The 14,818-nt window shown below is 48.0% G+C and overlaps 1 protein-coding gene across 9 annotated transcripts in view; it reads right to left on the bottom strand.

Moving 5' to 3' along the window:
• The window catches only part of MPRIP (myosin phosphatase Rho interacting protein), a 150,669-nt gene that overhangs the window by 114,417 nt on the left and 21,434 nt on the right, over nucleotides 1-14,818 (bottom strand). For 8 of the 9 annotated variants that reach the window (XM_048226876.2, XM_048226874.2, XM_048226873.2 and 5 more), the window contains exons 2-3: nucleotides 7,266-7,343; nucleotides 5,199-5,264 (exon numbers count right to left, since the gene is read on the bottom strand). In XM_048226876.2, coding sequence (XP_048082833.1) covers nucleotides 5,199-5,264; nucleotides 7,266-7,343 — 144 coding nt within the window. The remainder of the gene's footprint in view (nucleotides 1-5,198; nucleotides 5,265-7,265; nucleotides 7,344-14,818) is intronic. The other variant, XM_057311260.1, reaches the window with a different exon arrangement.

Here is a 14,818-nt window from a genome sequence, read left to right as displayed (position 1 = left end):
TAACCTGCCAGCCCTTGGCACCCTCTGAAGAATGTCCCCACCAAGCTCACCTCTCAGCACAAAGACAGATGCTCCGAGCACAGATACCCCAGAGTAACTGTGCCGGCCGGACCCTGGCATTCTGGGGGATGGACAGACCCACGGCTGCCCCTGAAAAAGGCCTGCACACATGGACTAGAAGTGTTTTCCCGATTATGTCTGAGGATGTGAACTCAGCTAAGGGTCCCTGGCAGCACAGTCCCTACAGAGTCACACAGCTCTGGTCTGGCCTGACGCTCAAGGCAAAGAATGGAGAGAAGCCCCACACGGGGAAAGGTGACCCTTAATACCACACACTTGCCATGGAAGCAGAGGTACAATCCCTCCGTGGTTTCCAGGCAGGAGAAACCCAGGGTCAGTTTGTTTCAGAGCAGACAGCGTTCAGCACCATTAGACCACCATATTAAAAAAAAAAAAAAAAGGAGATCTGACATGTGCTCCAACATGGATCAACCTTAAAGACATTACGCTAAGTGAAATAAGCCAGACACGGAGATCAAATACTGCGTGACTCCACTTATCTGGATACCTAGAGTTGTCAGAATCGTGGCGACAGGAAGTAGAAAGGGGTCGCCAGCCACAGGGTGGGGGGGAGTGAGGCTGGGGAGCCAGCGCTCAGCGGGCACCGCTTCAGCTGTGCGAGATGAGGAGCTCTGCAGACCGAGGGGGGTGATGGCTGCACGGCAGTGGCAATGTGCTTGATGCCACAGAGCCACACCCTTACAAATGGCTGAAACGGTACACTGTATTATATATAGCTTGTAATTTAAAAACAAAACACAAAAACCTGAGACCATCTTTTTGCCTGGCTTCTGGGAGGGAAGGAAGAGAACATGGCTGAACAACTCACCAGGTCCAGTCCCAACGCAGAGCCCCAAAGCCTCAGGGCCCAGCGTGCTCCGCCTACAACTTGGCCCCGTGTCCCTTCTGGACTTGCTCTTCTCTGAGAAAGCCTTCTAATGACTTTGGGCTCTGATGAAACCAGTACCTCAGCCTTACATCGGTCCCCAAAAGTTCAAAGAGAGAATTTGGTACAATGGGGAGATTACAGAGGAAGAAACAGCAGAGGAGAGAGGGAGCTGTTTGGGCTTCTAGATTCTTTACTCTGTCCAATCCTGAAAACCAGGGGCCCGGCCAAACTGCTCAGGCTCCCACTTTGCGAGGCTGCCCTGAGCCCACCTCACCTCAGCCTGTGTTTGGGAAATTTCTTTTCCTTTTTTGGGAAATTTGCCTCTCCTCCACACCCACCAGTTACAGGGTACGTGGGTGTATCGAGAAAGAAATTTCCCAAAAAAGGAAAACTGATTCCCAGAGGTTAGCCCCATCTCAGAGCTGCCTGGAAGAGAAAGGCAATAGTCAGCCCTTGGAGCCAGACTAGGCCTGAAGGCTCCAGAAATAGCAGAAGTCTCTCAGCCTAAAAGCCTCTCGAAGTAGCCCTCAAGGCGGGCACTGACCCAGGGATTGCAGCCCCCCTCCTCCTCCCGGGAACTCCTGACAACCGCCGTGCCCATGTTGGTCCCAGCCAAGGGGGCCCAGGACAACCTTCCCCAATCTGCTCTCTGGAGCCTTCTGGAGGGACCAGTAAGGGGGACAACACACAACATACCTAAACCCTCTCCAGGAAACACCCCAGGTCTCACCTTCTCCCCACACTGAGAGCAGAAACTCTACAGCAACGCATTTACGAAGTTGGTTAGTTCAACTCAACAAATACTTACTATTACTAGGTCTGTGCCACCCAAGCCCCAGGCCAGACAATGCAGAGAGACACCAAGAATTATCACGGGGCTCAATAATGAAAAAAAAAAAGTTACATTTTAGTTGTTGGTAAGATAACATTTAAACCAATGAAAACAAATAGCAATATTGTATAAAAGTCAAGTAACAATTTGAAACAGATTGTGACTAAGTGTTAAAGGAGCAGCCCAGCCATAAAATGCTATAATGTATTACATGCAGTCGATGAGCCGTGGAGCACCTGCGGGCAGGAGGGGCGGGGAGAAGGCCTGGGCACTCGCAGCAGTGGGAGGGTCAGCAGTGGCTACAGGCGGCCCAGAGCGGCTGCTCTTGGAGCCCAGCACCAGGACAGGGCCGTTACATAGCATGGCGCTCTGAGCTCCCTAGGTAAGAGCCACACACATACGCAATTCTGCTAGCCCTGCGCTCACCTGATATGCAGGGACACCCCACAGAAACCCTTCCACACCAGCAACAAACCCACCTCTATTCCACGCCTGGCACTTACCACACCAGCCGGCTGGCTAACCCTGCCCCTTCACCTCCCTCATGCCCAGGAAATCAGACGGCTGAGTCCTTCCACACCTTAAGAATTGGGGTGAAAAGAACGCAAGTCAAACTTATATTTTAATTTTTAAAAATTAGAAAAAAAATTAAACAAGCCACTGAACGGATCATGAAGGTTTTCTCAGTCTCGGCACTGCTGACACTTGGGGCCAGAGCATTCCCTGTTGTGAGGCCTGCCGTCCTATGCATCACGGCACTCCTGGCCTCCACCCGTACATGTCCATAGCAACCTTCTTCACCCCTGCATGGCTGTGAGAGTCAAAGAAGGCTCCAGATATTGTCAGGTGGCCCTGGGAAGCACAGTGGTGCCCAGCCGAGGACCGTGGCTCTACGTCTGGGTTTTCTCAGGGAACACTCTCAGCATGGCTGCATTCAGTTCACACACGAGCCTGCCTGAAAAGGTCTCCCGCACCAGGTCTCAGGACCCTGCTGGCCAGGGAGCGGCAGGCGTCTAGGCACCAGGAAAGCTGACCTCTGGGTTGGAGCTCCAGGATTCTGGACTGTGCTCATCCGGGGAGTGGCGAGGAAGAACAAGGCCCGATACAGACCCCTGGGGTGGGAGCGGCCCCTCCAGAGGCTACCTGCAAGGCCCAGGGCAGTGGCTGCCAACGCTGACCCAGGCAGCTTGTAGCATTGGACGGCCCCCATCACCCAGCCCCTTCTCAACTGCAGCCCAGATGCTGCCTTGCAACTTTCCCCACAGGACTTTCCTAACACAACAGGGAAAACTTTCACAGGCCTGAAATGTTGCTTTAAAGGTATTTCAATGCAACTGCCACGGTCTTTCTTCACTCCCAGAAATAATGTACCTTCCCTGGAGGTACAGAGTATCTGAACCGCCCACAGTCTGGGCGTTTCAACGCTAACTGGCACACCAGGTCAGTCTCTTCAGCTCCAAGGTCATCCGCCAGAAAGCGGCCCATGGCCCAAAACTCTCAACTCTGGTCGTCCCCCACAATGCCCTCTCTGCAGTCCAAGTTTTTCCTGGGGCTTCCTTTCCCACATCGCTGGCACAGTCCCACCTCTGCCCCAGCACCCCACGAAATAATACCCAACCAACATTCAGGTTGCTGGGAGACCAAAATGTACTGCAAGGTGTCAGTACTCATGGCCCAACAGCCTCAATTATTCAGGAGCAGCTCTCGGGATGCAGCCTGTGCCGTGCGTTTGTGCAGACACAACGGCGTCCGTGGTCACCACCCTCTCTTTGTGCTTGTGCAACAGAGCTGAAGGGAGCAAAAGACCATACCGGACTCCAGTTAGACGGAAAGAAAGATTTCCTGACCAGATTCAATCGGTCTCCAAGGAAAGTCCAGGGAACTCTATTTTTCGGGAAGGTTCATGGTCCAGCCCAGCCTGGATGTAATCCAGGGACCTCCGAGGCTCCTTCTCTACCACTAGTCTCTGCAGGACTTAAGAACAAATCAGGCAGGCACGGGACAAAGTAAACTTCAAGGCTTGGAGGAGCCCAACTCCCACACAGGGCTACTGCTCGTCTGATGGCCAAGTTGGGAGAACATGGAGGGCAGTGCTGGGTCTGCCTCCAGGCCTGCTTCCTTTCCCTGAAGGAATGGGTGTCCTGGGGACTCAGCCCCCTGCGCCTATTTCTAGTGAATTCTACCAGCCTACTGGTGCTCACCTGAATCTACTCTGAACCACAGATGCTTCCAGGGCAAACACCCTCTGTGGCCTACTACACTGTATAAATATACTTACCAAGAAGAATGAGAAGGTAGAAAATTATTTTTAAGAAGGAACCAATGAGATGATAGTTGAGACAGAAGAAAGTATCACATCTATTAATGCCATACCTAAATGTCATATCCATTAATTCACGTGAGAAACGAAACACAGGAAGCATCTCATCACCAAGATTAGGACTCCCTTGTGAGAATGGACTCACTTGTGGCCTGTTCACACAGCTGTAATGATCGCCCTAAAATCCAAGTGTCCCAAGAGTCTACAGGGTCCTCGGAGAGGACAGTTATCTCTGCACACAGTTCCAGAACCCTGCTCTCACTCCTGCAGCAAAACAACGAACTCTGGATGGGAAGGGGCCAACCTATTTTACAGGGTATGTCAGCCCCACTTAAAAAGGCTGCCCACATAAATGCACATACACTCGCAAACGCAAATGGAACAGGAAAAGGTGCTGAAAGCTTCCATTTGTGATCCTTACAAAAGCCTGGAATTTGGTCATACTTTAGATTAGTTAGGAGAGACCAATCTCCTTGAGAGAAAAACTCAGGAGGCAAAATGGATAGAAAAAGAAAGGCCAGAACATTCCCCCCGGTTGGTTTTCAGCTTCACCTCTGGACCAAGAACAGTACACATGCATCCAGCCCAGGAAGCAGAAAGCAAACCAGGTGGGTGGCAGGGCAGGAAGCCCTATGCCCTGGCTTAGTGACCAGGAGACCTCTACAGGTCCAACGGGATGAGCGCGAGCACCCGCAGCAATGGAACGGAGCGCAGTCCTGAGGCTACAGCGCAGGAACCTGCGCGCTCAGCGTCCATGTGCGCCCAGGGCCAGCCCCACCTGCCGCTGCAGGCCCACAGCCTGTTCTGCTTCTCTAACCAGCAGTGCTCTGGCCAATCTGATGCCTGTCAGCCCAGAACGGAAGTGTCTTCCTTCCTCACTACTCACTCTCACCTGTCACCACTAACGATGCCTCAAACCAAATGTCTGGGTTTTCAGGGCCAACTCTACCAGACGCCACAAGTTCTTCAATTCCGGCTCCCAGAAGAAGCCCAAGCGAGAGCACACACGCTGTGCTCACAGACAACACACACGCAGACACGAAGAAGGGGGCCTGCGGGAGGCTCGAGTCAGAGAGTGGGCGCAGCAGGACACTCACCATCTCGTCCAGGGCGTAGCGCAAGAGGCCGTGCTCGTAGAGGATAAAGAAGCGCCGCTGCCATTTCTGCAATGGAGCACAGAGTGGGTGGTTAGAGGGCTCTGGCCCTGACCTCCGCTTGCTGCGTCCCCGGGTCTCACAACCTGTCAAAGGAAAGCGGGCTCCACAGCTTCCATTTCTGGGGCAGATGGCAAGAAAAGAGCGACCCAGGGCAAGAGAACAGTAATTTGTTAGATGGCACTGGGCCAGGGGAGAGACCCGAACCACCCAGTGTTTTTTCCACAGGAGATTTCATGAGATGCCTAGTTTATTTTAATTGGCAGGCTCCTGAAGAGCAGAGGTGGCATCCTGGTCACCTTCTTGGATTCTCTATGTACCCAGCACGGAGATGATCACAAACGTGTTGATATTTATTTGATAAATTGTACGGTACAATATGGAATAACCAGAGAATGGCAGGCACGGATTCCCCGTTTCTGACGAAATTGAGGAAACTGCTAAAAAAGGGCTGTTCTCATGACCCACAGGCAATAGGAGATAGGGAAAAAGACAGTCAGGCTTCAGTGTTCACTGAGAATGAACAAGCTAAGAAAAATCAAAAGTGAGAAGGAGGGAGACCTGTGGGAATGATTCTCATGTCCCAGGAGTGATCGACTGGCAAAGGGTGCCCCTCTACTCTCCACCCAAAGGACAGGCCACTGTGGGCCAGCGGGGGCCCAAATGCACTGACAAACAGAACAGAAGGGACCACGAGAGTATGCACTTTCCTTTTTGTGGTGGGAAAACATGTCCAGAACAAGAGACTCTTGGTCCCCGAATCCCAAAGATCACCAGGAGGATCCATGACCTGTTTTCAACATTTCAAAAAGCTCAACAAAATTCATACTTTCACTGGGAATAAGGCCACAAGAACTATCACATCTCTTTGCTTTGGGCCAGAATTATATCATTCAGAATAATGTTTTTCCCATCAGAAGCTGGAAATGGCAATTCTGTATGACCCAAATATAAAACAGGAAAGCGGGCTGCTCCCTGGGTACTGCAGGCATTGTAATACCGTCACCCCTGCTGTCCTCCTGTCTGGATGGCAGGAACAGGACGCTCAGACAGCCAAGGAAAGAGGACCTGTAGATGGCTGGTTCCACACTGGATGTCCAGGCAGAGGCCACCTGAAGTCTTCCTGAGAAACATTTCAAGGCTCCTTTAAAGACAGTAATATCTCCAAAGTCAAAACCCATACCAGAAGTAATCCTAAAGATCCCGGACATAATACAAGGTCTGTGGGGCACCATGACCCCCACCCTAGACTGCAGCATTCAGGCCAGGGGCAGAAGAGATCAAGAGGCAGAGTGGAGGCTCTCAGGGAGCAGGGGACGGGAGGGGAGAGGAGCTGGAGCAATTTACAGGGTATGGGCGGCAGCACCTGGAAAAAACATGTGGAAAAGAAAAGATGGATGTTTTAACTGGAGTCATCCAAAGGGGCTCCCTGGTAGAGGAACAGACCACTGGTTAGGGACAATGTCGGTTTAATCATCTCGATGCTCCAGCTGAGACTGGGCTGCTCCCAGCAACCTGTGCACCACAGGGACCCACCCTGGGCTGGGGCGCCCCGGAGAGATGGGGCAAAAACAGAGTTGGCCCTCCGGTCTGTCATCCCTTCACAAGTGCTCATTTGCTGAGCCCTTAGCCAGGGAGGACTGGAGGGAAGAGAGATGGGATGAGGAAGGGAGGGAATGAGGGAACTGGAAGCCTAATTAGCAGAACGCAAATGTCTGCTGAACTGCTCTTCTGCCTTTTACATTTAACTGTTTCTGCCGTCAAGCTGACCCATGAACAGGAGACACAACGTAAGACCATCTTCTTTTGAAGAGCGGACCTGGCACAACTAGCGTCAGAGACTTTTCCTGTAGGACCGACAAGTTTGCCAAATGGGGGTTCCCTGCTGATCCTGCCATCCCAGGATCCATTGTTCAACTCCCCATCCCCCTCTTCCACTCTGTCGACATGCCCTTAGATGGGCTCCTCTCCAGTCCCTCCCACCGCAAGAATGCACTCTGAGGACCTTACCCGAGACCGATGCACTGGGTTGTCAAAGTCAGTCCCATCTGGAGCCAGGAGCAGCCAGCCACCATAAATAGGTTTTGCCTGGAGGAGAAAAAACAGGTCATCGGTGGCCTTGGATCAGAGAGAGAACAGGTTCGATGGTCAAGTTAAAGATCAGTGCTCCCTGGAAACAGAAGTCACCTCTGCTTAGCACACACCAGGCATCTCATTCCCCAGCCACAGGCCGAGTCTCCCAAGAAAAATGTTTGGGAGTAAGAGGCTCCTGAGCGGTCTGCAGCATCTGGTGTGGAAAATGGGACACAGAACCCAGCGGGACCCTGAAAAACCACCAAGTACAGGAACTCCTACGACACAGACGCCTCCTTCAAGTTCCCGACCAAGAAACAAAGGCATTTGCAAACACCACGTGAGTACCCACCACTGTGTGCTGCACGCAAACACAGTCGAAAGCCCTCATTCTGATCGTATAAAACAGGGCCTGGGAGAAGAGACACTGCTTTAGTGAGCACAGCTAGCACGAGCCAAAGAATCGTCAACTTCCTGTGTGGGTTTCAACCGTCCCATCTGAAAGGTGGGGGTGACGGTAATCGGAGCTACACCTTGTGAGACTTATGTGAGGACTGATGAGGTAATGCAAGTAAAACACAGCACAGGAATATAAAATAGTGCAGCCGCTGTGGGAAAGTCTGGCACTTCCTCAAAGAGTTAAACAGAATTCCACTCAACCCAGAACTCTACTCCTAGGTATATACACCCGAGAAGACCGAAAGCAGGTGGCTCAAATAAAAACCTGGACCTGAATGTTCACAGCAGCACCACTCACAACTGCCAAAAGGCAGAAACAATCCCCATGTACACCAACAGATGAGAGGGTAAGAAAATGGGGCACACCCATACAACAGAATATTATCAGCCACGGTGACACGGACGAACCCTGAAGACATTACGCTGAGTGAGAGAACACAGACACCAAAGACCATATACTGTTTGCTTCGGCTTCCACGAAAAAATCCATAATAGGTAAATCCACAGAACCAGAAAGCAGATAGTGGTTGCCAGGACGTGGAGGGAATGGGAAACGGGAAATGACTGCTAACAGGTATGGGGTTTCTTTGTGGGATGATGGAAATGTTCTGGAATTAGAAAGTGGAGATGGTTGAACGACCTTGTGAACATGCTAAAAGCCACTAAATTGTACACTTTAAAAGGCTGAATTTTATAGTATGTAAATTATATCTCAAAAAATTATAGAGGAAAAAACATTAAGCACAGTGTTTGGTCTCTAAGTGCATAACAAATGTAAGCTATTAATTTTTTTTTTTAATGAAAAGTCCCCCATCCCCCAACACCCTGACAGTAGGAGCTCAACATGAGTTGAGGCACCAGACAGACACTCAGCCTCCACCTCCCTTTTCAGCCATACCCGGCTGGTGACAAACAGCTGGAAAAGGCACAATAAACCAGTTTGTCCACTACCCTTTGGAGGGCAGTAATACAAATTAAAACCCAAACCCTCTGCCTGCTGTTTACACACATGACTCATCTCTGGGAAAGCTTTAGGGGTCCTCTTAACATATTTTTTTCCAACACTTTCCAAACTGGAGCCCTGTCACACCACCTCATTTTATAAAGCTGTGGAATCTGTGACTCAGAGAGGGAAGGTCACTTGCCAGAGGTCACACAGCATTCTGGGTAGGCCAAGAACACTCCTTTTTCTTGGCTTCTGCAGGGTCCTTTAGGCCCCCAGGGGAAGTTCTGGCTTTTCCCCATGAAAGTGAAGAGAGTAGTAGGAGCTTCGGGCAAGGGGTATGGAGAGGGCTGAGGGAAGGAAGTGAGGGACTGGTTTTGATGAAACATGGGCAGTGGGTGCTGGCACGGAACTTAGGGTTAGAGGGACACGACCCAGGAGAGCCATGCGGGATGTAAAATGAAATTGTCTCAGAAAACAGAAGTAAAGAGAGTAAGGTCTGTTTTCTTAGCAAATACCAGACCAGCGGCGCCCAGCCATTCCCCAAGCAGGCAGGCACACTCACTCAGCATCTCTCACACACCACGCAGTGACACACATACACAAGATGGACAGGTCAGGGCCAGGGGGTGATCCTGGGCCAGGTGACTTCCCCACTTCACCTCTTAGCTTGCGGTTCCCTGAGGTGTGAAATCAGGAGGCTGGACAACAAGGCCGTGTCTCCTCCATTTCTGCCTCACCGTGACTGTATGCCACTCTCCTGGTCTCTGACCATAGGGCTTTGGGGAGACTTCATATTAGCAGCTACATCTACCTGACCTTTCCCCAAAAGGAGCAGTTGGAGATGTGAGGGACTAACACAGAGGACCCGGCCACAGTCTCACCACTACCCATCACCAGCACTGTTACTGACTCAACATCTACTCAGGCCTCGTGTGTGCTGGTCCTGTGTGCCGCACACCAGGGGGGCTGCCAGCATCCGCCTCACTTTGCCAGGTCCTTCTTGGACACACCACCCCAAAGGGGACCCTTCCAGGTGGGCAGGTTGTCCTGAAAAGTGGGAAGGCTGGGCTAATGGAGGGCACAGGGCAAGAAACAAGTGCTCTAGGGGCGCCTGGGCAGCTCAGTCGGTTAGGTGTCTGCCTTTAGCTCAGGTCTTGATCCCAGGGTCCTAGGATTGAGCCTCGCATTGGGCTCCCTCTCCCTCTGCCTGCAGATCCCCCTGCTTGTGTTTGCTCGCTCTCTGTCAAATAAATAAATAAAATCTTTAAACAAGCACCTCAACCTTCCCTCATAAGCCCAATAAACCAGAGGCTGCACTTCTGGCTGGTCTCTGGGAAGAGGCTGCTGGTGGTCTGGGTGTCTTCCTCAATTCAAAGGCCTTCCAAAAATGGTTACTTGAAACTTCTGCTTCCTGGAAGACGGGTAGACGTAATTTTCCCTATTCCTCCTACTAAGTACAAATCAAACCTTGGACACTGTATATAAGAAAAACCTAAGGAGGCTCTGCAAGGTGGAAAGAAGATGGCAGAGAAGAGGGCTGGGGACCCTGAGACCCAAAAACAATATGGAGATGTGCACCCTGGCTTCTCTTTTTGTCTCACTGTCCCAGACCAGGTACTGGAAGAATGAGCAACTGGGAAGTGCCAATGGGTACAAACAAATAAAAGCCCCAATAAAAACTGCTCTCTCTAGCTGAAGAACCAGGGAAGGAACAACCTGGTAAGACAGAATATTCTTAGACGATAACTGCTCTATTCCAGCCAGACATGACAGGGAAGACTCAGCCCCAGCCCCACCCCTGCCAGCAAAGGCTTCCTACCTGCCCTTGGCAGCTAAGAGGCATGCCAGCACCCCTATCAGGAAGGTGTTGGGAGGCCAGGCAGGGAGGTGGGATTTTTGCCTCCACCCAGAAGTAACAAGGCCCCCCTTCCTCTCCCTGCTGGGATAGAGTCAGAGGAAGACGTGGGGAGCTGAACTCTCACCGTTGGTCTGCAGTAACAAGGAATGTCCCCCGTCAGGTGTCAGTGGACGTCTAGTGGGCAGCCTGGACTTCTACTTCCACCTCAAAGTGAAAGATGGTGGCCCCCCCAACCCCTATCCCCACTGGAGTAGTGTCAGAAAAAGCCGACTAGAACAATCCACAGTTCCCTAAAATAACACAAATATATCCAAGTTTCAATCAAAAAAATCACCAGCATAGTAAGAACCAGAAAGGTTGCAAACTGAATAAACAAAGACAATCAACAGATGCCAACACCACAGTGACAGACACGTCAGAATTACCTGATGAAGGTTTTAAAGCAGCCACGCTGAAATGTTTCAACAAGAAATTATAAACATGCTTGGAATAAATGGAAACACAGAAAACCACAGCAAAAACAAAACAAAACAAAACAAACAACAATAAAAAAACAACCAGGAAATATAAAAACCAAATGGAAATTTTGAAACTGAAAAATACAATAAATGAAATAAAAAGCTGAATGGATGGGCCCAACAGTAGAATGATGAGAACCAAGGGAAGAATCAGTGAACTGGAAGAAAAATAATAGAAATTACCCAATCAAGGGCACCTGGGTGGCTCAGCCAGTGAAGCATCTGCCTTCAGCTCAGGTCATGATCCCAGGGTCCTGGGATCGAGCCCTGCATCGGGCTCCCTGCTCAGTGGAGAGCCTGCTTCTCCCTCTCCCACTCCCCCTGCTCATGTGCTCAATCTCTCTCTCTCTGTCAAATAAATAAAATCTTAAAATAAAAAGAAGAAAAAAATTACCCAATCGGGCAACAGAAAGAAAACAGACTAAAAGAAATAAGAGAAGAATAGAGTCTTAGAGACCTGTGGAACAATGAAAAAGATCTATCATCTGTGTCATCAGACTCCCAGAAGGAGAAAAGGGGAGTAAGGTGAAAAAAGCACTCAAAGAAACAATGGTTGAAAACTTCCCAAATTTGGCAAGAAAGGAAAGCTATAAATTTAAGAAGCTGAGTAAACTCTAAAGGATAAATACAAAGAAATCCACACCAAGACACATCAAAATTAAATTTCTGAAAACTAAAGACAAATACAAACTCTTGAAAGCAGCCAAAGAAAAGTAACAGCTTATGGACAGGAGAAAACCAAACATGTTAACAGTGGACTTCTCATCAGGAAGCTTGGAGGCCAGAGGCAAGTGGTACAATACTTTTCAGGCACTGAAAGAAACCATCAATCCAGAATCCTATACCCAGAGAAAATACCCTTCAGAAACTAAGTGAAATCTCAGATGAGTTCCTCAAAAAATTAAAAACAGAACTATCCAACAATCTAGGAATTTCACCCCAAAATTAGAAAACCCCTAATTCAAAGGGATACATGAACCCCTATGTTTACTGCAGCCTTATTTGCGACAGCCAAACTATGGAAGCAGCCCAAGTTTCCACTGACAGACAAATGGATCAAGAAACGTTATCTGTATCTATAGATATAGATATGTACAATGGAATATTACTCAGCCATAAAAAAGAATGAAATCTTGCCATTTGTAACAATATGGAGAGAGCTAAAGAGTATAATGCTAAGTGAAATAAGTCAGTCAGAGAAACACAAATACCACATGATCTCACCCATATGTGAAATTTAAGAAACGAGGAAAGATGAAATGCTTTTCTTCTAAGAGCAGGAACTAGACAATGATGTCTACTCTCACAACTATAGTGCTAGAATTTCTAGCCAGTGCAGGAAGGCAGAAAAGGATATAAAAAGCATGTAGATCACAAAGAAAAAATAAAATGTTTACAGATGACATAATTTTCTATGTAGAAAAATAAGGAATCTATTTTTAAAAACTCCTAGAACTAGTGAGTTCAGTAAGGATGCAGGATGTAAGATCAGTATACAAAAATCAACGGTATTTCTATATGGTAGCAGTGAATATGTGGACATCGAAATTAAAAATATAATACCATTTACCATCGCTTAAAAAAATGAAATACCGGGGCACCTGGGTGGCTCAATTGGTTGAGTATCTGTGTTTGGCTCAGTCCATGATCCCAAGGTCCTGGGATGGAGTCCTGAGTCAGGCTCCTTGCTCAGCAGGGAGTCTGCTTCTTCCTCTCCCTCTGCCCCTCTCCTGCTCATGCTTGCTCTCTCTCTCTCTCTCAAATAAATAAATAAAAACTTTTTTTAAAAAAAGAAATATTTAGTTGTAAATCGAACAAGGCATGTACAAGACTTGCATGCTAAAAAAAACCTACACTACACTGATGAAATAAAACAAAGAAAATCTAAAAAAAAAAAAGGGAAAGACATATTATGTTCATAGACTGGAAGATTCTAAGATGCCAATTCTCCCCAAATTAATATACAAAATTAATGCAATTAATAATGAAAAGCTCAGTAAGACCTATAGATATAGACAAGATTACTCTAAATGGAAAGTCAAAGGAACTAGAATAATTTTTTAAAAATTAAAAAAGAATAAGGAGGGAGGAATTCATCTACTGGATTACAAGATTTATTACATACCCACAGTATCCAAGACTGTGATATTAGTGGAACGTGAGATACATAGATCAACAGAACAGAATGGAGGGATCCTGGGCGGCTCAGTCAGTTAAGCGCCCGACTCTTGATTTCAGCTCAGGTCATGATCTCAGGGTTGTGAGATAGAGCCCCACGTTGGGCTCTGGGCTGGGCATGCGGCCTGCTTGAGATTCTTTCTCTCCCTCTTCCTCTGCCCCTTTTCCCCCACCTCTCTCCCTCTCTTAAAAAAAAAAAAAAAAAAAAAAAACAGAATAGAGAACTGAGAAACAGACCCACACAAATCTGTCCAACTTAATTTTGGAGAAAGCTGCTAAAGCAATTCAGTGGAGGAGAGACAGCCTTTTGACAGACGGTGCTGAAGCCACTGGACATCCACAGGCAAAAAATAAGTACAGCTCCATCTTAAACAAAAATTAACTAAAGATGAAACACAAACTGACAAATCGAACTTCATAAAATTAAAACCTTTTGTTGTGCAAAGGCCCTACCAGGAGGGTGAAAAGATAAGTGACAGAGTGGGATAAAAATATTTGCAAACCACATGCCCAACAAAGGACTAGTATCCAGTAGAGTGTACTAAGCCCTCTGGAAACGCAATAGTAAAAAAAGAACAATCTGTTTAGAACCATGAGCAATATAAACCTATCAGAATGGCCAAAATTAAAAATGGTGACAACACCAAATGCTGGCAAGAATGTGAAGTCTATCACTCACACATTGCTGGAGAGAACATGAAATGGTACAGCCACTCTAAAAAAGCTTAGCGGTTTCTTTAGAAACTAAGCATGCAATTACCATATGATCCAGGAACTGCACACCTGGGTATTTATTCCAGAAAAACAAAAGCTGGCATTCACACAAAAACTGTACATTTCTGAATGGTTATAGCAGCTTTATTTGTAATAGCCAAAAACAGGAAACCCAGATGTCCTTCAGTGGGTAAGTGGTTAAAGAAATTGGTACGTGACCCCCCATGGAATACTAGTCAGCAATAAAAAGAAACAAACTTGATACACATAATCTGGGTGAATCTTCAGAGAATTATGAGTGAAAAAGCCAAATCTGAAAGACTACATGTTGTATGATTCCATTTACATAAAATTCTTGAAATGTGTAATTTATAGAAATGGAGAACAGATTCGTGGCTGCCAGGGGTTAAGAGGCAGTAGTGGTGGGAGGGCAGGAGGCGCGGCGTGAGGGGACCTGGAAGGATGGAAATGAGCTGCACCTTGACTGCATCAATGTCAACATCCTGATTCTGACACTGCACTATAATTTCACAAGGTGTTACCACTGGGGAAACTGGGTAAAGTGTACGTAGGATAGCTCTGTATTTTCTTACAACTGCACAGAAAACTACAATTATCTCAAAATAAAAAATTTAATAAAAAAAAAAAAACCCCAAACCTATTACTTGCTGAATACTGCCTCCACCCACATACAGGCATTTAGCACTGGAAAGGGACCCTCCATAGCCCCAGACCACAGAAGCTCCAGCCATGAAGACCTTTGTGGTCCACAAGGGTCTTCCCCAGGCCAGGCTGGCCCTCCGTGGCCCTCAGCTAT

Source organism: Ursus arctos, unplaced genomic scaffold (assembly GCF_023065955.2).
Source record: "Ursus arctos isolate Adak ecotype North America unplaced genomic scaffold, UrsArc2.0 scaffold_14, whole genome shotgun sequence".
NCBI classification, from domain to species: domain Eukaryota; kingdom Metazoa; phylum Chordata; class Mammalia; order Carnivora; family Ursidae; genus Ursus; species Ursus arctos.
The sequence above is the reverse complement of the archived record's forward strand: the minus strand, read 5'-3'. Positions and strand labels throughout refer to the sequence as shown.